This window comes from Salvia miltiorrhiza, chromosome 8 (assembly GCF_028751815.1).
Source record: "Salvia miltiorrhiza cultivar Shanhuang (shh) chromosome 8, IMPLAD_Smil_shh, whole genome shotgun sequence".
Taxonomy (NCBI): domain Eukaryota; kingdom Viridiplantae; phylum Streptophyta; class Magnoliopsida; order Lamiales; family Lamiaceae; genus Salvia; species Salvia miltiorrhiza.
In genome coordinates, this window is record NC_080394.1 from 33,166,497 (window position 1) to 33,192,932 (window position 26,436).

Here is a 26,436-nt window from a genome sequence, read left to right on the forward strand (position 1 = left end):
GAAAAATATTTAATACACATTGACAATTAAAGATTCAAATGAATTAATAAAAAATAGAGCTCTTTATTGAATTTATTCTATGTACCAAAAAAATATTACAATGATACAAATTACATAATCTAGAAAATTAATTAAGTAAACTAACTAACCCGAAAACCGGCAGTTCCAGGCCGAACCGACGGGCCGACCCGACGGGCCGCGGGCCTCTCCTCTGCTGAACCGTAACTAGACCGTGCGTCCAGGCAGGCCGGTCCCAGAACTGGCCCGTGGTCAACGGTTCGGGCCCCGACCCTTGACTTCCGAGCCGCTTCAGGGTTGGCCCGCCGGTTCCGATTTAACCATGGCAACACTACCGACCACGCCTCCCTTTGGTCATGGGGAATATTTCAACTCAACATCTTATTTAGACGGTTGCTCTTCTAGATATAAGTACGGGGTAATGCCGTCCATCGCTTGTCGTACTTTTTCTCCTATTATTGTGGGTATTATTGAGCCGAAGTCGAATTTCAGAAATTCTAGCCACAATTATTGGTCTTCTCTTAATTTGATCCCTGCTTTTCAGAACGAGCGGCATGACAGGTGTTCGAACATTTGGGTTTTACATCATCCTGACGTGGCGTTCAGATTGGTTTTTTCTTCGGAGCAGACAGTCATTGCGGATTGTCATTGGAACTCTTTTGATTTCCGGGTAGCGATTGTTCACGGTGCCTCTACTCATGTCGAGAGGAGGTCTTTGTGGGCGGATCTCATTAACTTTACTGCTGACAGTATGGTGATTTTAGGGGATTTTATGCCTAGTCAGACTTCTTGCAGAGAGTTCTGTGACTTTATTGATGACACTAGTTTTATTGAGTCGGCTACTTCTGGGCTTCGGTTTACTTGGTCTGGTCGGCGTTTTATGCCTCGACATGTGGAGTCTTTTTTTGATCGTGCTTTATACTCAGAGTTGTTCTCTTTTTTGTGGCATTCTGTTCATACTCTGAACCTGGCTAGATTGACTTCTGACCACTCTCCGATTGTGTTTCAGTGCAGTTTACCGCCCCAGACCAGACATAGGTTTTTCAGATTTTTAAACATGTGGGCGATGCATCCGACTTTTCATGCTTTGGTGGAGGATTCTTGGAGACAAGATACTGGGGTCCTGTGTCCGATTTATAAGGTTATGTTTAAGCTTAAACGGCTTAAGAAGGAGCTGAAGAATTGGAACAAGAACGTTTTTGGTAACGTTGATGCGCTGGTGGATGACACCCAGAGGGAGTTGATGGATATCCAGCTGAGTATTTCGCTTCATGGTTATACGGATGAGTTGTTTGACAAGGAGGTTCAAGCCCAGGCTAAAATTAATGTTGCATTGTCTCGCAAAAATTGTTTACTTCAACAAAAAAGCCGCGTTTCGTGGCTCACGGACGGGGACAGGAACACTGCTTTTTTTCATGCTACGCTCCGCTATAAACACAAGCCTAGGGAGATATCACAGCTTATGATTGATGGGACCAGAGAATCGAACCAGGACAGAATCGGTGGGCATATTGTGGATTATTTCACCACTCTTTTCACTGAGGATAGTGGCTCTGATGTTGGCATTGAGGCGATTGAGGCTGTTATTGACCCTGTTATTTCAGATGATCATAATGCGGTTCTTTCGGCTTCTCCTTCGGACGAGGAGATTACAGCTGCTGTTTTTAGCATGGATGCTGATAGCTCGCCTGGACCTGATGGTTTCTCTGGGAAGTTTTTTCAGGTTTGTTGGGCTATTATTAAGCATGATGTTTGGGTGGCAGTTCGTACTTTTTTTTCTGAGATCTTATCTTCCGTCGGGATGTAATTCCAGCACTCTCATTCTCATTCCGAAGAAAGAGAATGTCATTTCTGTTTCTGACCTTAGGCCAATTGTTCTTTCCAGTTTCTTATTCAAGATTATCTCGAAGGTGCTGGCAACAAGGATCAGCGGGATTGCAGCGCTTTACGTTTCTCAGAATCAATTTGGGTTTATTAGTGGTCGTTCGATTCATGATTGCATTCTGATGGGTTCTGAAAGTTTTAACTGTTTGAAACGTACGGGCAGAGGGCAGAATATGGCCTGCAAAATTGACATCCGCAAAGCCTTTGATACTCTTCGTTGGGGTTTTCTGTTGAATGTTCTTAAGGTTATGGGGTTTGATGTGAGATTTATTGATTGGATCAAGATCATTCTTACTTCTGCCCAGCTCTCCATTCTTTATAATGGGAAGCTGTATGGTTACTTTGGTTGTTCGCGCGGTGTGAGACAGGGGGACCCTCTCTCTCCTATTCTTTTTGGGATTGCTGAGGATGTCCAGAGTGCTCTCTTTCGCAACTGCGTTACCTCTGGCCATCTTACTCCCATGTCTATGACTCGTTCGCAGCCTTTTCCCACCCATCTTCTTTACGCGGATGATATTCTGGTCTTCTGTAAAGCCTCTGTTCGGAATGCGAGGACGATTAAGAAGATTCTTGACTACTACAGTTGGATTTCTGGGCAAATTTGTAGCAGTGAAAAGTCTCATATCTACTTTTCTGCTAAAGTTCATGCTGTAACTCAGCGTTCAGTTCTGAGAGATTTGAACTTTGTGAAGGGAGTGGCTCCCTTTACGTATCTGGGGGTTCCGATCTTTGATGGGCGTGTCCGTGCTTCTTATTTCAGACCGATTCATGACCGGATTTTAGCAAAGTTTTCCAGATGGCGTGGGCGTCTTCTTTCTATGGCTGGGCGTCTTTGCTTGGTTAAGTCGGTCATTCAGAGTTCTATCACGCACTCTATGATGGTGTATAAATGGCCCAGATCCTTGTTGAAAGATTTGGATGAGAAATGCCGCAATTTTATCTGGACGGGTGATGTTAGAAAGACACCTTCTTGTTCGGTGAGCTGGAGCCGTGTTTGTGCCATCAAGGAGGAGGGGGGCTTGGTATCCGGTCCTTTTCTTTAATGAACAAGTGTTTCTTGATGAAAATGGCGTGGAAGCTTATTTGTGGCAAGAGCTTCGGGTTTTCGATTCTGCAGGGGAGATACTTGAACAATTTCAGACAGATGAGATGTGATTCGATCTCGTCGTCTGTTTGGCTTGGTCTCAAGGAAGAGGTGAGCGATTTGGTTGAAAATTCCTACAGCTATATTGGTGATGGCACGGCCACGAACTTCTGGTGTGATGACTAGCTGGGTTACAGAATCTCTGAGAAATGCAGGGTTCCTCATTATGTCCAAGATTTGCTAAGACATTCTGTTGCTGACTACTTCTATGATGGGGTGTGGCATTTCACCCAGGATTTTATTAATGCTTTTCCTGAGATTGTTGGTGATATTTTGGTGCTTCATATTGGAGAGGATTCTGACACTCGTTACTGGAAGCCTTCTATTCATGGTACGGTCACTGTTGCCCTTGCGTTTTCTAATCAATGTCATCGTTTTCCTCGTGTTAGCTGGGGTTCTTGGATCTGGAAGAATTATATTCCAGTTAGACGTTCTTTAGTCTGCTGGCGGATTCTCCATGATCATCTTCCTACTTATGATCGCCTGATTAGATATGGTATGATCATGCCCAATCACTGTGTTTTTTGTTTTTCCTCGGGTGAAACTATGGATCATGTTTTATGGTCTTGCGGCTGCGTTAGACCTATTTGGATCGAGTTCTTGAGTTGGTTTCATTTATCTGAGGCTGTTGATGCTGCTGATTTGCACAGTTTTTTGGTTAGGGCCTGGGGGTACAAGTTGAGTTCTCAGCTGGACAGTGCGTGCTGGCATTATCACTATTCTTTGGGCGACTTGGACTCAGAGGAACTCTTGCATCTTTGATAACAAACGGTTTGATCAAAGGCGGATTATACATGTTGTCAAAGTTGCTTTTAAGGAGATGAAGAATAATTTTAGTCTTGGTCATATGAATAATTTTTGGAAAGATTATACTATTCTCAGATCGATTGGTGTTGCTACACGTGCTGCTCGTCCTCCGGATTTCATCGACGTGCACTGGTGGCTTCCAGCGTCTCCTTGGATTAAAGTTAACACGGACGGCTCTGCGATGGGTGCTCCGGGAAATATTGCGGCTGGTGGAGTCTTCCGTGATAACTTTAATTGGGTCCGTGGCTGTTATCATTATAAGGGTGGCGTTGGTTTTTCCTTTGAAGCGGAGCTTCTTGCGGTCATCAAAGCCATTCTCATTGCTCATGATCGGGGATGGCTTCATTTATGGGTTGAGTCTGATTCTATGTACATTGTGCATCTGCTTGGGGAGCGTTCTACTGCGGTGCCTTGGCGTTTCATTGCGTTATGGCGTAAGGTTCTTTGTCTCCTTCCTGAGTTTAAGCTTCAGATTTCTCACATTTATCGGGAAGAAAACAAAGTTGCTGATATTATGGCTAACTATAGTAGAGATGAAGGCTGGTGGCCTTATGCCATTGAGGAGATTAAGGAAGCTGTGAGGCTTGATATGGCAACTCACAGTCATACTCGTATGCGCTGATGGCTTGCGTTGGTGGTTGGTTGTGGGAATGTTCCATATGGTCTTTTTCAGTTTTCTGGTGCGCTAGATACTGGGCCATATGGAATCGGATTCCGTTGGTTGCGTCGTGTTATAGACAGCGACAGGAGTTTTCTGGCAAGATCTTTGGTTTGGTCTTTGCTCCTGCCGTTTCCTTCGTTGATGATGGTGGAGCTGCCTTTTGGTTTGTTGCTGCTGTTTTCTTTTCTGTTGAGTCTGTTCGTCTTCGTTTTTCGGTTCTTGTTTTTTCTTCTCTTTTTCGTGATGGTTTTTTCTTCTTTGCCCTCTGTGGCTCTGGTCTGCGTTTTTTGGTTTGGGAAACAAGCCGGGACTGCTTCAGGACAATGGTTAGGCCGGAGTTCTGGAAGCGGTTCCACTTCCGCTTGTTTCCCTCTTGTTGGTTTCGTCTTAGACGAGTACTCTTTTTTCTCTCTAAGGTTTTTCCCATTGGGTTTTCTTTAGAGAGGTTTTAATGAGGCTCGGCCCTTAGTCTGCTCTCTTGTGCTTTCAAGGGTTCTTAGGTTTTTTGCTTTCTTTCTTTAAGAAAATCGCAATTTAATAAATAGGAGTTATGTTTGATAAAATTAAGAAAATAATTTAACAATTAAGTCAAAGTATATATATGGTCCAAAACAACATGTTAGTTATCAATCCATCAAATGAAAGGTGAAAACTATATGAATAATTGATGATCCGAATGGTTGAGATTATCAATCTAATTAAGACCGAATAATATATCTTAATTCTTTTTTAGTTATTATATTATTAATTCTTTTATGAATTTGTTGATTAATTTGTAATGAAGGAATTTCCATTGAAAAATATTTTTTTAGAAAATCAAGAATTGATTGATGTTTTCAATCACTTGGTCCTAAATTAATGTATTTTAAATTTTCAGGTCCTCTTAATAAATTTAAAATCGTATAATATATAGATATATATTACTCCATTCAAAAATATGTTATATACTTAATGTTATTTTTAGAGTAGCTAGTGCTGTTTGGACACAATTTTTCCGAACAAAAAAAGGTTAAATACTTTAAAAATTGATCTATTTAAAAAATTTAGTTCAAATTTAAAAAAAAAATATTTTATTTTTATTATTTTCTCAACATTGTAATTTTTTTAACAATTTTTAAATTATTATTATTTTTTTGTAGTTTTTGTACTTTGGCAATAATAAAAATTGAAAAGGCTATTAAAAAATTACAAAAATTCCTTTTAAAATAACTAACTAAATTCCCTTTTGTTTTGAACCAAAAAATTTAATTATTTTTTTAATATTTAATTATATTTTATTCGGACATAATTTGTCCAAACAACATTATTGTTATTTTTAACAAGTTAATTATGACATGAAATGTTTCGGTAGAAGCGTGGAAGGTCAGCTGTCGTCATAAATAATTGTACCTGCTCTTCCAGCTTCTCTGAAAGAAAATATTCTTGATCAAAATTTTCCTTTTAGCTGTATTCCCACCTTATGATAAATAATCGTGCTAAAATATCCCACCATCATAGCCCCATTATTGCTAAGTATGATGATTATAAAGGTAATCAACTAATCATATACTTAGAAGTCTTGAAGCATCTTTTAGCACAACTTCCAAAAGCTATACCCGTAAAAAGGAGAAAAAAAATGTAGGAAATTAGTCATGAGTTGATCATTTTTTTAGTAATGAAAATATTTAATTTAGTAGAATTAAATTACACAGGATCGATTTATATTTTGAGTAGATGATTATAGTATATTTATTTACTCAAAACTAACTTTCGGTGAATAAAAATAATAAATTAAAGTTTGTTACTTGAAACATGAAGTTGCGGGAAAAGTGATAAACATTAAAGATAAGTTCATGGTTATCACATATTGATTAATCAACATTAACTAATCCAATATATAAGTTATTACGTCGGTGTATGTAATAAAACTGTGTACACACGTGATAAACTGCAAAGCCCACATGTGCGCCGCCCGCCCAGCCCTGACCCAGCCCCCGATCGTGGACTTGGATCTTGGATCTTGGCAACTGGTCTTTGGGCTAGACCCTAGACTCCATTAGACTTATTATTTTGAACCACCAATTTTTTCGGCCCAAAAGAATTGAGACCCAACTCGTTAGGCCTGTACGTGCACATAGGGACCCGTCGGTCTCTCGTCAAGAGCTGTCATACAATAGCCAGAAACTCCTATAATTATGAGACGAGTGCACAAGCATGAAACATTTTCTCTGCATTCATTCATATAGTTGAGTTCTGTTCTTGCCTCGTTCCAGTTCGTCGAAGCTCGTTTGTCTGCAGTGCTCCTACCTACGGAGTAGTTTTATATTTGCGGACGACACGCCAATCTGAGAGCACTTTTGGGGTGTATCTCATCTTGCAACAGAAGATTTTCCTCGACTCGACTTACTGTTTTACACAAGTTTGTTCTACTGTAATTTCTATTCAGTTCAATATTTTGTAATCTCATCTTCTCCATTTCTGTCTCATTGTAATACGCCCGCAAGCAATATATATCTTACAAAGAATATAAATTCACAACGTAATTGAAACTATGCGGAGAAATTTCTTAAATGTGAGTATAAACTTCGAACATTATAGATGAATTTATTTTAGAAAGTAAGTCTTCTTTACAAATAAGTCTAAGAAGGCAAGGGTGCGTGGACTCAGAAAACATCTCTTTTGGGGCTATCACGACAAAATGATGACCAGAGTTTAACGTTGAATTTTTTTATCGCTAATTTCATCGTTAAATTTAATGATAGATTTATTTATTTCACTAAGTATTTTAGCGACCATTATTCTAGATTTAGAGAATTTATGTTGTTGTTCTGTTATTAATAAGATTTACCTATAGAATTTGTAGGTTTAGCGATGGAATTTTTTGTCACTAATTGGCTATTATTTTGTTGTGTATATATTTCAAAATCTTGAGCTTGAGATTTCGAAATACAATTTTCTTATGTTTTGATTTGATGATGATGTTATTGTATAATGATTTGCACAAAATATAGTTAATTTGACAATTTTAAAACAACAATAATAAAAAGAAAGTGTTTGGTGGGGGGGCTTGCAGAAAGGAAAATGGAATCAGGGCTCGTGATTTCTTTAATGAGTGTTTAATTGTCATTTTCTATTGATTAATTCATTTCCTCACTTTTAGGTTTTCGATTCCCTCATTTCCTACTTAATTTTTCATTAATTCATTTCATTTCCATTCTTTTTTTACCTAGTTGAACCAAACCGTCCCTAAGTATATATGTCTAGATTATGGTCATTAAAATAATTACCTAGATTTGAACAAGGACGACAAATTATCTTATGGAATTAGTGGGAATTAAAATAAATAAAGTGGATATTAAAGAATTTGATTCAGTTGATTCTAGGGTTGCTAGTGGGCTATGCTTGAAAAAAATGGATATTTAATCTTGAGAATCCTTAACGGGAGCAAGCCTGAAATTAATGAAACTAATCCCACTAAATAATTAAGATATTTTATATTGATCCGTAGCATATAGGTGGTTTCCACAGTGTGTATGCTTTCCTAGTTGGAGCTTTTTTAGATTAACTAACAAACAAACCACATGTTTTAGGCATCTTCTTGGACAAGCCACATGGAATTCAATACATATCACACGTACATATCATATCTCTCTTTCTATATATAAATGACCTACTATGTGATTATGTGCATACAAGATAAATGCTCTTTAATAACAAAACAAAATTCATTGAAAATTCAATATTAATTTGAACAAATGCTTCAAGAACACGAAAATATAGTGTCCATAAATCTAAAACAAATCTTACTTCTAAAAGGAATTGAAGTACTAATTAAAAACAAAATGAAATGAAATGACTACAAATTAAAAAGGGTTAATTGCCTATAAAATACTGAATTTTCATCCAATTCTAATTTTGCATACAAACTTTGAATTGTGGCGTGATAATTACTAAACTTTTAATTTTATCTGATTTTGCTACTAATCTAAATTCCGGCCAAATACCAAGCTAATATATAATATGGTGTGCCAATTTTGACGTGGCGTATTTATTCTTGCTTGACAATTAGTTAAAAAAATAATATTTTTTATTTAATTTCTTATCAATAAAAAAAGATCGCAAAGCAAATAATTCAAATTGTCAATAATTATATCAAATCAAATAATAGTATTTTTTTCAGTTGAATTAATTAATTGAATAAATTCAATAATAGTAAGGGGATTCTTCGAATTTAGGTGTGTCAGCCAAAGAACATTTTAATTATCAAACTTAATATATCTAAAAAATTATTTAGCTAAGTAATAAAATTTATTAAATTTTCATTATCTAAAGATTAATTTTTTTATAAACTATATATATATATATTTATATTATTGAATGACTTCTATTTTATATAGTGGAGTAATCAGTTGTGAAATAATGAACTAGAAAAAATTGATTTAAACTTGAGAATTTAAAAAAATACTATTATTTGATTTGATATATTATAAGTTATTGACAATTTGGGTTATTTGCTTTGTGTTATTTTTTTATTAATAAGAAATTAAACTTGAGAATTTAAAAAAATACTATTATTTGATTTGATATATTATAAGTTATTGACAATTTGGGTTATTTGCTTTGTGTTATTTTTTTATTAATAAGAAATTAACAATAAATATGTCACGTCAAATATTGGCACGTCATATTAGTCTGATATTTGACCGGAATTTGGATTAGTAGCAAAATCAGATAAAATCTAAAGTTTAGTCATTTTCACGCTACAGTTCAAAGTTTGTGTGCAAAATCAGAATTGGACGAAAGTTCGGTATTTTATGGGCAATTAACCCAATTAAAAAAGGCCGATAATATTTGAAATACTATATTTAGGCTCGCAAGCTTATACATCACGAGAAAGAGGTAAGTCTTGCTTCTCTTATCGTTCCGCTTCCGAAAACATCTTATAATAGTGATATCTCGACACCCAAATTTATGTGCGTTTTGTATTTTGCTAATTGTCAATTAATTTCCCCTCGATCTTTAACTATCAAATACACATTAACCATTTGTATCCATGTCAATAAAATAACTAAATAAGCATCAATCGGAATTTGACAACGGATGAATGGTTTACTCCGGTTTAGTTGAGAAAATATATTGAATGTGCGTGATTAATTAACAAATACTACAAGTAGATTTAGTTTAATGCGTATATAAGGGAGTAATAACTTGAAAAAAGCCTAATCCATGCATTTCCCACATTAAAAAATGTGATTATTTATACGGAAATGAAAAAAAGGAAACGACGGTAATACATAAACAGGCGTTCTTCTGTGCTCAATGGAGCACCATGCTCCCGGGTGTAAAACGACACTAACACTTCCACTAAATGACACTAACACTAACATTATCTTAAAATGATACTAACACTATTCTGTTTTACAAATGACACTATCATGTTATATAAATAATACTGACGCGAAATGACACTAACACTATATTAAAATGACACTATCATGTTATCGAAATGACACTGTACAACCGGGAGCATGGTGCTCTATGGAGCACAGAAGAATTTGCGATACATAAAACAAAAGCAAAACAAATGAAAAAAACCCAAATGTTTCTAGTTAATCTACATCCGCATTATATACAACTATCAAACTGGTGAAAGTTGACATTTCATTGCATGCAATCTATTTCATATTTAAGTATTATGGATTTATTAAATAATTCTTTTTTTTTCAAACAACACCCAACAGGGTGTAGGCAGGCCCCCAATCTATGGATAAAACATCAATCAGTATCTCATACAAAACGTTGCCTAAAAGTGCCAACGCCCTACTGAAGCAACAAGGAGAAACAAAAAACAGATCGAACAAAAACATACAAAGACGTAACCCAAAAATGGCTACATCCACAAGACCAAAGAAATGAAAATAGAAAAGAAACAAGCCAAAACAAACTAACTATCCACATGAAACTAAATCTAAAATTAGGATAGCCTAGCTGATCCATCGTAACCAGAGCAAGAAACTGCCGAGGAGCAGAAGAGTAGTCAAAAGTAGTGAACGTTTGAACCTGATGCCCTCTCCTCGTCATAAAATCAGCATGTATGTTTCCCTCACAGGGGATATGAGTGAAACGGACTCGTCGAAGCTAAGTAAGCAGTCGGATCCAAGCAACAGTATGACATGTACTAGCATGATCGTGACTCCCAATAGACATGAGCAACACGATCGTCGCTGCATCTATCTCAATCCAGATATGAGTAGAAAAGATGATAGCCAGCCTAATACCCTCGAGCAGTGCAACTAACTCAGCGTCAAAACTGGAAGTAGCCTCACAAGGGGTACAGAAGGCAATAATGAGGGCTCCGCTATGTTCACGAACCACTCCTCCACCTGCACCTCGTTGTGTGTGTGAATCGAATGAACCATCAGTGTTTAGAAAATAATAATAATAATAATAATAATAATAATAATAATAATAATAATAATAATAATAATAATAATAATAATAATAATAATAATAATAATAATAATAATAATAATAATTGATGATGGGTGAAATACGCGAGGTCCTAAGATCAGGACACGTGGCCTGGCTTGGAATACCAGAGTAGTATGAATGGGCCGACCACTGTGGAACAGAATAAACTGTTCTAAAGATGAATAGCAGAGAGCGATGAAGATGAAGTCTGCCCTGAGAAAGAAAGTCCAGAGCCACCTGACAGAGCAGAGCGACAAAGATGAAGTCCGGCCCGAGAAGAAAAGTACCCTTAAATCTCCAGAGGAAGAGAGTCAAAGGAAGGCCCGTCAATCTAGCTCTGTATTTAGGGGACAAGGACCCGACAGGATATATGCTAATGATAACCCTAGCCAGTTAAATAGTTAGCATACGAAATGAATGCCAAGCGAATTTACTGTTTTGCCCTCAGTTGTAATGCCTATAAATATCTGCTACGATGAAATAAAACACACGCTCTCTCTTTTCCTGCCTTTTAAACTCCCTTCTCTTGTTTTCTCTCCAAGAACTCTCTAAAAAATCGGAGAATCATGGAAACACAGGTAGACGATAATGAATCCCCATCGTAAATCCGATAGGTTTAATTATAGATCTACCAATAATAATTCCTTTTTCTTCCCTGTTTACTTTTTGTATTTTTTTCTCCTTACTGGATTCGTAAATAAATCCATGCCAGAAAATGTTGGTATGCATATGATACATTTCCTTTTTTTGTTTAAAAAATATTATACTGCATGTTCATTGATTACATTGATGATTGCTTTCTTATTCACTGAAAAGATTTTTAGTGAATCATATTATATATTTCATAACAATAGTGTACTGGCATGCATTTTGGTTATAGCAAAATTTCGGGGGAATCAGCGACATACTGTAGCATGAACAGTAATTTTTTTTTACTTTGTTCTCGCCTCAGAGTTCGGACTCTCTCGCGACCGGCCGGTGAAGCTCACCGCTACCAGACCTTTGTTCCCACGGTACCGGCGCCGGCGTAGCTACCCACCGGCAGGCAGCAGACTCCCAGACGCAGCAGCTCGTTCCAGAAGCAGCAGGGCTCGCTCGTCCGGTCGCCCAGCAGCAGCGGCGCTCGAGCTCGAGCCGCCTGAGCTCCACGCTGACGTGCAGCTGCCACAAGCCGCTGGAGCTGCTGCTCGCCTGGATCGCCGATGTTGATGCTGCTCTGGTAGGTGAAATCAATTTCTGGGTTTATTTGTGTATGCCTATAAGGTGTTTGATGAAATGCCAGTGAAAGCTTTGTGGTTTCTTTTTCGCATTCCGGCGTCCTCTCTTGCTGAATCATGTCGGGCAAAGGGGGCCTGAACCTTCCACTCGTTTCTAACAATTTTAACCCGAATGCTCGTGTTGTTTCTTCCCCAAGGAAACACCCTAGTTTGGTTTCGCCTGCTACTTCTGCTAATCTGAATTTGGCTTTGAACAACGCCAACGAACAGTCTGGAATGATGGTCTTTTCTCATGGCTCAAAGGGACCTCAACGTACGCTTGTGGTTCCGGATGGTACTTCCCTTACGCAAGCACAAGGGAATCCCAATCCTAACCCTAATGGGGCGGCGGCTTCCTCTTCGACAACTATTCCCACGAATTCGGTTCGTCAACAAGTTACTGATATGGGAGAGAAGATTGATGCCCACAAATCCTATGCGGAGATGGCTTCTAACAGGGGGCAACGACGCTCTGACGTAGCTGCTCATAACTTTCATGCACTATGTCCCATGAAGGAGGGTGATCAGTTCTGTTTCAAAATGCCCAAAGATCTTCTTATCAAACAAGTTTCGGAGTTTCAATATGCTTTGACAGGAAGACTTTTGCTTCGTAAAGGTGAAAAACCGAAGCCGGCAATGATGTTAAAAAAGGAGTTGAATGATTTATGGGGAATTGCTTCTTCTTGGCAACTTATTCCCCTTGGAAAAAGCTACTACACTTTGGTTTTTCAAAGTGAGGCGGACAAAACCTGTGCCAAGGTTAAAAACACTTGGGAACTTCTTAATGGTCATCTTCGACTCAGGGAATGGTCAAGGAATTTCGATCCCTTCAAGGAGCATTCTTCGTTGGCTAATGTGTGGGTGAGAATACACTATTTGCCGATAGAATATTGGCACGCGGAAGTGCTGGCTGGAGTTGCGAGATATATTGGGCATCCCATTAGAATCGATGCAGCTTCAGTGAAGAAGGATTTTGGACAGTTTGCGAGGGTCTTGGTCGAGTTAGATATGTCTAAACCTCTTCCTACTACTCTTCTTTTTGATGAAGGAGATTTCGCTTTTTATATTGAGTTCACTTATGAAAAGCTCCCACTTTACTGCAACAGGTGCAAAATAACAGGACACTCTCCTGATAGATGTTTCAAAGCTATTCAAAAGGAAACTGACGAGACAACTACTCACGTCAAGATTGCCACGCAACAGCCAAGGGGAAAACAATGGCAAGAAATTGAGCATATTCAGACTAGGAACAACGAACATGAAGCAGCCTTGCATGAGCATAGAAATCAACCTGTCGGCGATCAGCAGATTCAGCAACATTCGGTTAAAGATAAGCAGTACTCGGGGACTACGATTGGAAACACTTTTGCTGTGTTGGAAAACCTGAGAGGTGAAGAAACTGGGTTACAAATCTTGGAGGCTGAGCAGATAACTGATAAATCCGCGCGCGTACAGCAGCAAGGTTCCGGTGAGGACAATGAACCAAGATCTACACCTCAGAAGGTTGCGCAGCCTTCGCATCGAGGCTCTTCGCCTCATCTGTTGGAGCAGGAGGAAAATGCTAAGAACAGAATCAGTGGTGATAATGTTAGATTTCAGTTGAGGAATAATGAGGATATCAGAGGGCCGGATATGCTGGACGCTATCACCAACAATGTGGAGACATCGGTGTACGATAGGCCGCTTTAAGTTTATGTTTCTGAAAGTTCAGAACATGAGGAAACAATTGAAGCGGATGTTATAAGTGAGGAAATTCAGACAGCAACCAACTGATGCAGTTGCTTTTGAGAATGCTATGAAGGCTCAGAGATTGGAACAAATTCTGGCATTGGCTAAGGAGCCAATTACTTCGGGTATGGCAGCTAAGCGGCGCGGTAGGCCTTCAAAAAAACAGCTCGCAGATCGTGCAGCGGAACAAATCTCAAAACAGGCATAGGAGAGTATTAAACATCGTCTTCGAAAAGCTGGAGATGCTGGCAATAATCCGGAAGCTTTTGTTATTGACAATAGCAAGAAAGACTGTATTCAGGCGATGGAGAATGTCGCCCGTGAAAGCTGGTCGGCTGAGGTGGAAAGATGCGGAGGGTCCTCCGCCCATTTCAATCAATCTTCATGAATATCATCGCCTGGAATATCCGTGGTTTGACGGACGAATCCAAGCGGTTACTTAAGGAGCATTGTAGATCCTTTTCTCCTATTATCTTGGGTTTGATTGAACCTAAGAAGGCGTTTCGTAAGGTGAGGCAGAGCTACTGGAATTCTTTAAATATGGTGCCTATTCATCAAAATTGTCGAGCATCTAAAAGTTCGAACATTTGGGTTCTTGCTCATCCTGATGTGATTGCAACCATGGTTTTTTCCTCTGACCAATCTGTGATCGTTGATTGTATTTGGCAAACTTACAACTTCCGTGTAGCTATTATACACGGAGCCAATGACCAGATCCTCCGCCGTCAACTTTGGCATGATCTTCTCCATTTCACGTCGGGTAATACTGTCTTTATTGGTGATTTTAACGCAGTCAAAGGCTCTAATGAGAGGATCAGTTCTAGGTCCCTTTCAAGAAGCTCATGCTTGGACTTCTGCGCTTTCATTGATGATTCTCAATTCATTGAATCTCCGACTGAAGGGATTCGCTTTACCTGGTCTGGACGTCGGTTTCTTCCCCGTCATGTTGAATCTATCCTTGATAGAGCGTTTTTTTCCAAGGGTTTTGCTGATTTATGCGATTCTATTGTTACCACGGCGCTTCCGAGGCTCACCTCTGATCATTCTCCGTTAGTTCTGCAGTGCCGTCAGGTTACTCCATCTGGCATAAGACACTTCAGATTTCTGAATATGTGGACCCTTCATCCTTCGTTCTTAGATATGGTGAAGAATTCGTGGACGGTTGCTGTTAACACTAGCTGCCCTATTCTGTGTGTTATGTTGAAACTCAAGAGGCTGCGTTATGATATTAAGGTCTGGAATAAAGATGTTTTTGGCAACGTTGATAATTCGATTGGTCTATTTCAGAATCATTTGGCGGTCACCCAGAACAAAATTTCTGAAACTGGATATACTGATGAGCTCTTCGATGAGGAGATTCGTTTGCAAGCTGAGCTTAATGTTGCGCTTTCTAGAAAAAATAATCTTCTTCAACAGAAAAGCCGTGCCTCGTGGTTGCAAGATGGGGATAGAAATACGACTTTCTTTCACAGAATGATAAAATTCAAACGGAGGAATACTTTGATTACTCGCTTGAATATTGATGGTGTGGATGTCTATGATCCGAGTATTATTGAGCAGCATATCATCGGGCACTTCTCGGCTCTTTTCATGGATGATGGAAGCCCGAGCGCTGACCCTTTGGAGATTGAGGCGCTTTTTGATCTGGAGGTTTCGGATGCTCAGAATAATTTTTTGGTCAGTATACCTGCGGAGAGTGAGATTGCGGCGGAGGTCTTTGGAATGGACGCTAATAGTGCCCCTGGACCTGATGGTTTCTCTGGTTCCTTCTTTCAGAATTGCTGGGAAATTATTAAGATGGATGTTGTCAGTGCTGTTCAAACTTTTTTCCGATCTTCTTATTTACCTACTGGTTGCAATTCCAGTACAATGATTCTTATCCCAAAGAAGAAGGATGTTTCAACTGTTGCTGATTTGAGGCCCATCGTTCTGTCGAACTTCTTCTTTAAAATCATTTCCAAAATCTTGGCGTCAAGGCTTAGCAGGATTGCGTCCACTCATATCTCTAATAACCAATTTGGTTTCATTAGTGGTCGCAACATCCATGATTGCATTATGCTCAGCTCTGAGGGATTCAACTCGATGCAACGTACGAATCGGGGTTCGAATATGGCTTGCAAAATTGACATTTGTAAGGCTTTTGACACCATTCGCTGGGAGTTCATTATGCAAGTTTTGAAAGCGAATGGATATCATGAGAAGTTCGTCAATTGGATTTGGATCATTTTTAGCTCTGCCCGGCTCTCCATTCTTTACAATGGTCAGCTTTCGGGGTACTTCTCTTGTTCTCGTGGGGTTAGGCAGGGTGATCCGTTGTCGCCGATTTTATTTGGGATTGCGGAAGACGTCCTGAGTCACCTTATCAGCAGTTGTGTGGAATCGAGACACCTTAGTCCGATGGGTTTCAGCTGAGCCACTAATTTTCCAACACACTTATTTTATGCTGATGATATTATCCTTTTTAGCACTGCTACGGTTCGTAATGCTCGAAAGATCAAGGAAATTCTGAATTATTATGGTTCGATTTCTGGTCAGGTTTGCAGTCAGGAGAAATCGAATCTCTACTTCGCTAGGGGCGTGACTACGGATAGGAGAAGGGCTATTCAGCGTGTCATGGGTTTCTCTGTGGGGAATCTTCCGATGACGTATTTGGGAGTTCCTATATTTGTTGGTCGTCCGCGGGCCTCGTATCTCATGCCGATCCTTGATAAAATTGTCCAAAAGTTTGCAAGGTGGAAAGGTCTTCAACTGTCTATCGCAGGCCGTTTATGTTTGGTGAGGTCTGTGATTCAGAGTTCGATTGTGCATTCGATGATGGTTTATAAATGGCCTAAATCGTTATTGCATTCGCTTGACCGTAAATGTCGTAATTTCATTTGGACGGGCAGCATTGATCAGCAACCGCGTTGTTCTGTTAGTTGGAGACGGGTGTGCGCTCCTAAAGAGGAAGGTGGTCTTGGCATTCGTTCTTTTACCTTAATGAATAAATCTTTTTTGATGAAGCTGGCATGGAAGATGATAAAAGGTGATGATTGGGCTCATCGGATTATGAGTTCCAGATACCTCACGACCTTCAGCTATGCTAAGCAAAATATTGCTAATTCGACTACTTGGCTCGGCGTGAAACAGGAGATTGATCCCTTGGTGGTTGATTCTTACTCTTGCATCAATAATGGTGCTAATACTTATTTTTGGAAGGATGATTGGTTGGGTTACATTTTGGTGAATAAGCTCAAAATTCCTCACTACATGCATGATTATCTCCATTTCTCTGTGAAAGATTACTACTACGATGGTCTGTGGCATTTCTCGCCTTCGTTTGTGAATTATTTTCCTGAGGTGGTGGCTGATATTTTATTGATTCCTATGAGCGAGGAAAAAGATTCTAGATATTGGAAGCATTCGCTCAAGGGGGATGTCTCGGCAGCTTTAGCCTTCTCCAAGAATTATCATCGTTACACTATGGTGAAATGGGGGACATGGATTTGGGAACCGTACATTCCGATTCGTCGTTCGATCTTATGCTGGAGGATTCTTCATGGGCGTCTTCCAACCTTGGATACTCTCGTTAGACAAGGTATGGTCACTCCTAATGGTTGTCCCTTTTGTTATATGGATGCTGAAACCATTGAGCATATCATGTGGAGCTGTCCTCGGATTAGTTACATTTGGGAAACGTTTCTGGTCTGGTTTCATAAAACGGATCTGTTAAGTTGCTTGGATATTCACACTTTTTTAGTGCTGGCTTGGAATGCTTGCTTCAGCCCCCAAATTTTGGCTTTTTGGAAAGGAGGCATTATTTCGATCCTGTGGAAGATTTGGGACTGTAGGAATGCGCTTGTTTTCGATGATCTCCGTTTTGAGGCTCGGTCGATTCTTACTTTTGTTAAAGCTTATTTTAAAGAGATGGATTCTAATTTTTCACGGCTTGGTACCATCAAGAATAATTGGACTGACTACGTGATTGTTAGAAGTCTTGGAATTGGAAGTCGAGCAGCTCCTCCCCCTCGCATGGTGGAGGTTTATTGGTGGCCTCCGGTGACTCATTGGATTAAGGTCAACACCGATGGCTCTGCTAAAGGGGCTCCTGGTCGTATTGCCGCGGGAGGAGTTTTTAGGGATAATTTTGCTTCTGTCCGTGGCTGTTTTCACATCAAGGGTGGTAGTGGGTTTGCTTTTGAAGCTGAGCTTCTCGCGGTTATTACTGCTATTAATATTGCTCATGATCGTGGCTGGCTTCATCTTTGGGTTGAGTCCGATTCGATGTATGTGGTGCGGTTGTTGGAGAATCGCTCCACGAATGTTCCCTGGCGTTTCTTAGCTTCCTGGAAGCAGGTTCTTTGTCGTCTTCATGGTTTTTCTTTGATTGTTACTCACATCTTTCGGGAAGGAAATCACCCCGCGGACATAATGGCCAATGATGATAGACAAGAGGGATGGTGGCCTTATGCGATTGACGATATTAAACATGCGGTGGCTCGTGATTTTTCTACCCATAGCTTTGTTAGAATGGTGCTTTAAGGTGTTAGTGTTTGTTTCGAATAGGTTGGATGCTTCTCGCGACAGGTGCGGTTGCTTCGTTGGGGTTTCGGTTGTCTGTTGGTGTTGGGATGGTTCCTACTTCTTCCGTTTACATGGTTTTTCTTGGTCTGCTGATTTTCCTTTTAGCTTCGCTAGTTGTGGCTGGTGTCGTGTTGTTTCTGGTTTTCATTTTGGTTCCTTTTTGGTTGGTTGTGTTTTTGCTTGTTCTTTGCTTGTTCTCTTTTGTTGGTTTGCTTTGATGTGTTCGGGAACCGAGCTGCTTAGGGGTGATGGTTCGGCCGGAATCTCTGAAGTTGTCTCACTTCCGTTCCCAAACAGCTCCTTGTTTAGACGAGTACTCTTTTTCCCTTTTAAGGATTTTCCGACCAGGTTTGCCTTAAAAAGGGTTTTAATGAGGCTCGGCCCTTAGTTTGTTGTTTGTGCACTCAAGGGTTCTTGGTTCGTTTTTTCTCTTTCTCTTTTTAATAAAAATTAATTTAATAAAGTACTGGCATGCATTTTTATATACTATCATCGTTATATTTATTAAAGTATATCATGATGTATTAATAAAAAAATGAAATCCCATTTATTTAACATTTTCACATCTTTTATCCATGAGGCTGATCGGCCCATGCTCTTTTTGTCATTTATTTCTTTAAATTGATAAACATTGCTTTTCTTTTCATCTAAAGTTACATTTGTTTTAAATATTAAGGGCCACTTTTTTTCTTTTTGTTAAAGCATCGCAGGTTGCCCAACTTTGATTGTACGGACAGACATTTTCCAACCTGGGGCAGGCTGGTAGATGTGCTGAGATAAATTTTCTAATTATTTACCTTCCATAATTAAATGATTTTGGTTGATTCTTCTTCAATTTTTTTTTTCTGGTGCTATCAGTAATAATTCATTTAATTTGAGTTCATGCACTCTACAAATGTTTATCGGTAGCCAAGAGTAAATGTTGTGTCAATCGATACACTCTACAAAGTACTTTCTTCATCTCACAAAATTAGTCATCTATTCTTTTTTGTGAATGTCTCATATTATAGTTCACTTTCTTAATTTGAATTGCCTTAAAAAAAATCCTTAAATAATATTATTTATTGTTTGTGAAAATAATACGGGAAACAAAATTAAGGCAAAAAGTAGAACAATCACATTTAAATTAGAGTATGTTGTAAATATATCTTCTAGATATATCTTATGTGTGTTGACCAAGAAATCTCCCTAAAACCCTAGCTTCCTACTTGTATAAATAGAGGCCTTTGGCCCTCATATTGAATACGCTCAATACATATTCTCTTCTCTACATAATATGAGAATTTCGTGAAATCAAATAGAGATGAAGTTATTTAATTAACTACACTCTTATATGATTTACATAAAATCGGTACATATTGATGGCACAAAAAAATAAAGTAGAATTACCTTTCTATGATCGAAGGGAGATGAGAGAACTAGAACTATCGTGCTGATAACGTGTTATAAACTAGAGAGAAACGAGAGAATAGAGAAGAGAATATGTATTGAGCGTATTCAATATGAGGGCCAAAGGTCTCTATTTATACAAGTAGAAAGCTAGGGTTTTAGGGAGATTTCTTGGTCAACACACATAAGATATATCTAGAAGATATATTTACAACACTTCCCCTTGATTGACCAATCCCTAAAACAAAAATGTTGCCTCATTAAAACCTTGCTAGGAAAACCCAATGGGACAAAACCTAGTCGAAGGAAAAAGAGTACAACTGCTTCCCCTGAACTTGAAATCATTGAATATCTTTGAGTCGACGCATGCCGATCTCGTGTACCAACTTTTTGAATGTCGATGTTGGTAATGCCTTGGTGAATAAGTCCGCCAGATTATCACTTGAGCGAATTTGTTGAACGTCGATATCGCCATCCTTTTTGAAGGTCGTGTGTGTAGAAGAGCTTGAGAGAAATATACTTTGTCCTATCACCTTTGATGTATCCTTCCTTGAGTTGCGCGATGCAAACAACATTGTCTTCATATAAAATAGTTGGTTTGACCTTTGATGAAGCTAACCCGCACGACTCTTGGATATGACTCGTCACATTTCTCAACCATACACATTCTCGACTTATTTCGTGGATTGCAATGATTTCAGAATGATTTGAGGATGTTGCAGTCAAGGTTTGCTTCACAGATTCCCATGATGTATCAGTTCCACCACATGTGAAAACGTATCTAGTTTGTGACTTAGCTTCTTGTGGATCAGATAAAAATCTTGCATCCGAGTACCCCACTAGAGTATTATCAGATTTTTCTTGATAATATAATTCAAGGTCAATGGTACCCCTTTAGATAATGTAGAATGTGCTTAACACCATTCCAATGTCTCAAAGTGGGTGCAGCGCTAAATCTTGCTAGAAGATTGACAGGAAAAAGTTATATCTGATCTAGTATTATTAGCCAGATAAGTCAACGCTCCAATTGCACTTAGATATGGTACTTCAGGACCAAGTATTGTTTCAGCCTCTTCAATTGGTCGAAATGGATATTTATTAGTATCAATAGATCTAACGACCATTGGTGATGCTAATGAATGTGCATTATCCATGTAAAAGCGTTTTAACACTTTTTCTCTATATGTGGATTGATGGATAAACGTTCCTCCACGGATACGTTCCATTTGCAAACCAAGACAAAACTTTGTCTTTCCCAAATCTTTCATCTCAATTCTTTCTTCAAATATTCAGCAGTTTTATTGAGCTCATCAGGAGTCCCAATTAAATTTAAATCATCAAAATAAACTGCTATGATTGCAAATTCACTTTTGGTTTTCTTAATGAAAACACAAGGGCAGATATCTTTATTCTTGTATCCTCTTTCAAAAGATACTCGTTCAGTCTATTGTACCACATACGATTAGACTGTTTCAGCCCATACAACGATTTTTGCAGTTTAATTGAATACATGCTTTTGGGTTTTGACTGCAATCCTTCAGGCATTTGTTAAATCCTTCAGGAATTTTCATATATATGTCATTATGTAATGACCCCTATAGATAAGCAGTTACTACATCCAGAAGGCGCATATCAAGCCTTTGTGACACAGCCAGACTAATCAAAATCTGAAAGTAATAGCGTTCATTACGGGAGAGTATATTTTCTCATAATCAATTCCTGGTTTTTGTGAGAAAACTTGTGCTACGAGTTTTACTCTATATCTCGTAACTTCATTTTTCTCGGTTCTCTTTAGTTTATAACAGAGTAGTATATTTTTAACTAGTGTTTTATAGAGAGTTTGAGAGTCGCTTTCAAATTGAGACCCATCTATCTCCTCATCCAATATTATATGGTTCAAAAAACAGTCCGTACCAAATTCATTCATCATAGCCCAATGGGCCACATCAATATAATTTAATTCTATTTCAAAAAATATTTAGATTATTAATTGTTAGATTTTCTATTTACTTCTAATTTTATACTCCTCATACCAACTATGTCCGGTGCAGCGTATCTTAAATTGATAATTTGAAACACTAAAATAAACGTTGTTTTGTTGAAAATTTGAGCATTAAATATACTCCCTCCATCCTACTGTATCTTAGACTCTTTCTATTTAAGGCGTCCCACTGTAAGTGAGACTCTTTCCTTTTTTGGTATAGATTTTACCATTTAAACACATTTTCACTTTTTCACCTACAAACAAAATACAATTTTCTTAATTTTTGTGTCCAAAAAAATGTCTCACATACAGATACAGTGGGACGGATGGAGTATGAAATTAGATGTGATGTACGAATCGTTAATGTGACCCGAATTATTAAGATATATACTCTTATCTTGCGCGTGTGTGTGAGAGTGCACGTGCGAAAAAATAGACATGGGATGATGGGGAAGAAGTGGTGGGGAAGGGGGGTGCATGTGCTCAAATGGACTTGCAAAATGTAGTTCAATATTGACCTTTGTTATCAAGAAAATGATGCCTTGATAGAAACCCTTGCTACGAAGGGATAAGTCTTACCATCAGATGGCAATGTTGAAAAAAAAAAAATACTCTTCCTGTCCTATAAAAATATACTTCATCCGTTTCATTACAAATGTCACGCTTTTCATAATGGGATGTCGCATTACAAATGTCACATTCCTTTTTTGACAATATATTCTATCTTTATACTTAATATTGAAGTAATTTTCACCAATTCACTTTATCTACTAATTACACATTTTTTATCTCCGTGCCCAAAAGTAAGAGTACATTTTTCGTTTGTTCCAAAAAAGTATACAATTTTTATTTTTAACACTACTCCTTATTTTTTTTAACTTTAATATTTCAATTTATTTATAATAAATATCATGTGTGTGCCTATTTCTTCACTCATAACATTACAAATAATATAGATACATTTATTCACTCACAACACACTTAATTAACATTATTAACACTTGTGTTGGACATGAGTGCACATGCTATTTCAGGATGGAGAGTGTTTTTTTTTTTTGTAAGTATTCAGGATGAAGAGTGTATATCTTTTTTAAGATAAAGATTTAGATATGTGATTTAATGAGCAAAAAAGCCCAAAAACATGATAAGAATATAAAACCTATCTCATCAGTCCTAACTAGGTAGTGACCATTTCACTTTATATGAATTAACTGAAGGTTGAGTCCCCTTGGGATGGCCTAGTGGTTAGGGTGGTTGCCTGTTATCCAAGAGGTCACAGGTTCGAATACTCTCGGCCACAATAACTACTAGGTGGAGTGTGTGTGGTTTGTTTTATTTATAATATAATTTCATCAAAAAAATTAACTGAAGGTTGTAATGAATATTAGCGAGATATATATATGCATGTGAGATGGATATCTAGAAAAAATTGGGCCTAGAGTCTAAGATTTTTTTTTTTTGAGAACCTAGAGTCTAAGATTTGACTGTTGAGGGAGCTAAGGATTACCTAGATATTTATTTGATGAAAAAAAATTAAAAAATAGGACTATAGTACTTTCTTGTTTAGAGTAATTAAAAAACAAAAAACAAAAGAATATTCAAGGGTCTGAATGTATGTAAACAATAAGATTTAGGCTTCAAACTCACCCATCCCTCTTTTCTCAAGTTAAAAAAAAATAAAAATAAAGAAAAAGTCAATGAGAGCAGAAGCAAACGAAAATGAAGGCTATACAGCATCTGCACTGCAATAAATTATCATATTTGTGAATGGGTCAATGAGAACCTGACATTAGCTTACGAGTACAAACTTGCAAGTCAAGAACCCGCAACTCAAAACTCAAATAAAGTCAACATCGGTGTCCGTATTATTTACTCCCTACATCTCGTTATTAATATTTCGCTATTTTTTTACACCAAGATTAAGAAAAATGTAATTAGGGTGTATTAGTTAAAGACTTTAATAGATTTCTGCAGGGGTGTATTCGTTGAAAACTTTTAAAAGTATATGAAAATCTGGCTGTATTCGTTCAAGACTTTTAAAAGTCTATAAAAATCTGGGTGTATTCGTTCAAGACTTTTAAAAGTCTGTGAAAATCTAAGTGTATTTAAAAAATCTACGGATTTTAACATTGGACTGATTTCCATGGATTTCACTCAAAAAATACACATAAACAAATCCGAGCTCGGACCACGAGAATTCAAATCTTGAGAGTTGCCAGCGCTCGCTGGGTGCCAGCGGACGCAGCTGAAGAAGCCAGCACCGGCTGGCACCTAGCGGCCGCTGATGGAGAGATACAACGATGGCTAGGCTGGGCTGGGCCAGCGGCCGCGCGAGGCATCCAGCGATCGCTGGGCCCAGCCTTCTACTTCATTTCTGATGACTGCACATGATTTCCTCTAATTTCATTCACGCACACGTCACCCATAGCTAGCCTTATTTAATTAATTGATATGTATTATCCCAACATCTCAGCTCTGCTACATCATGACCAAAACCATTAATATTTAAAATTTGGAAACAAAAAACTGAGATTGAAATAAATAAATAACAAAAATAATCTGTGTTGGTCAAGGTTTTTGAAAAATTTGGCATTAATTATAGTCTACGAGCATCGCCTCAAAAAATAAATAAATTATAGTCTACGAGCATAATGGGTGATTTGAGAAGCAAGCTAAACTCATGAACTACTAAATATTTTCAACGTTAGGTATTGAAATTAATGGCACCTAGCGGTCACTGGGCTTCAGCGAGCGCTGGGCCTCAAGCGCTTGCATGAACCCAGCGCTCGCGGGGCCTGCAGCGCTCGCGGGGTCTCCACGCCCGCTGGCTTTGTGGATTTCAATTCCGAGAAAATCACGATAAATTCTTGCTAATCTATATATTATATAAAAGAGCAGTATAACGGCTACTTTTTCCCACCAAAATTTCTCTCTCCTCATTTTTCTTTTTTTATTTTGATTCTTTTATAAAAATCGTCAACTTTGATTAATAAAAAAATATTCAACGTGGATGTTAAATTAAAGATAACGAAAAGATCTTTAATTTGATATAAAAATTATAAAAAATAAATTTAAAACGAATAAGTTATTATCAATTAAAGTTACAAAATTATTTTTTTTCTCTCTCATCTTTTATCTCTCATTTCTCTTTTATAATTTCTTTTAATTATCAATAAAAATCAATTAATTGGTAATTGAAAATACAAAACTAAAAATTTATATATTTTCAAATTTGTGTTTTTTATTGAAATTATATCATGGATAATTTAAATTTTTTATTTAGATTTATATTTATATTTAAATTATAGTATATATTTAATATGCATATTTATTTATTTAAAATATCGTTCAGTTTCGATATTGATAGTGCATCGCACGAGTGGGCGTGTGCTAGTTCATTAAAAATCCAACTAAGAATTCATTCAAAATCATGAAGAATCCGTGAGAATTCTATAGACTTTTAAAATCTAAATAAGCCTTGAACTAATACACCCCCAAGTTTTCTCTTTCTCACCTAAATTGAATTTTAGTAAATGCAAGATTAATTGTGTGCGATGATTGTTTGTAGTAGCCGATAGTGTGTTAAGATTCTCCTCTCTCTCTCTCTCTCAAAAATTTGTCAGCGTAGAGGAAAGAAAGAATCTGGAATGGAGAGTGTTGCGAACTGGTACATGGTGCTGTCCAACTGCAGAGCTTGCACCATCACTGAGCTTTCTTGAATCAATCTCTTCACCAAATCAATCCCTTCATTCTAGTAACATTTTCATCCCTTGATTTACTTTCATTTTTACCATTATCAATATAATCTTACTTTTTTTTTTAATTGGTTTGTTGCAAACACGCTAAGAACGATGATATTTTTCTAGCGGCGCCAAATAGGCACTTCACGAACGTGAAGCAGTTGCCGAAGTACGTCGCCGATAGGGTCCAACCGCCCGCGACAGTCGGCGGTGAAGCAGAAGTACTCCATCTTGGTAGTCCGACGTCGATCCAGCCTCCACCGACTAAACTGCTGCTGAAATAGAAATTTTATTGAAGAAAAACAAAACCCTTGAGAGCACAGGCGCAAACAAGGAAAGTTCGGAAAAACCCAAACCAAGAGACGGGAATCGCAAAGGGTCACAACCAAGGCCAAGCAAAGTCCACTCCAGAGCCGTCCCGGGTAGAGCACGACACAAGAACGCGCGCCAGAGAAAACAAGCGCCAGAGGGAACAAGCGCCAGAGGAATCAAGCGCCAGAGGGATCAAGGGCCAGAGTAACCAAGCGCCAGAGGGATCAAGCGCCAGAGAAACCAGGACCAAGCGCCAGAGGGAACAATCCCCAGAGGAAACAAGTGCCAGAGAAAACAGGCGCCAGGGGGATCAAGCGCCAGAGAGAACAAGCGCCAGAGGGATCAAGCGCCAGAGGAAACAAGCGCCAGAGGAGTCAAGCGCCAGAGGAGTCGGGCGCCAGAGGGAACAAGCGCCAGAGGAAACAAGCGCCAGAGGAACCAAGCGCCAGAGGGATCAAGCGCTAGAGGAAGCAAGCGCCAGAGGAAACAGGCGCCAGAAG

At 38.4% G+C, this 26,436-nt stretch overlaps 1 protein-coding gene across 1 annotated transcript; it reads left to right on the forward strand.

The window, feature by feature from the left end:
• The first annotated feature begins 439 nt into the window (after positions 1–439).
• LOC130998351 (uncharacterized) lies at positions 440–4,475 on the forward strand. Its single transcript, XM_057923776.1, has 5 exons — positions 440–1,741; positions 1,917–2,924; positions 3,020–3,159; positions 3,202–3,703; positions 3,789–4,475. Exons 1-5 carry the CDS (start codon positions 440–442, stop codon positions 4,473–4,475), a joined length of 3,639 nt encoding a protein of 1,212 aa, XP_057779759.1.
• Positions 4,476–26,436: the final 21,961 nt, after the last annotated feature.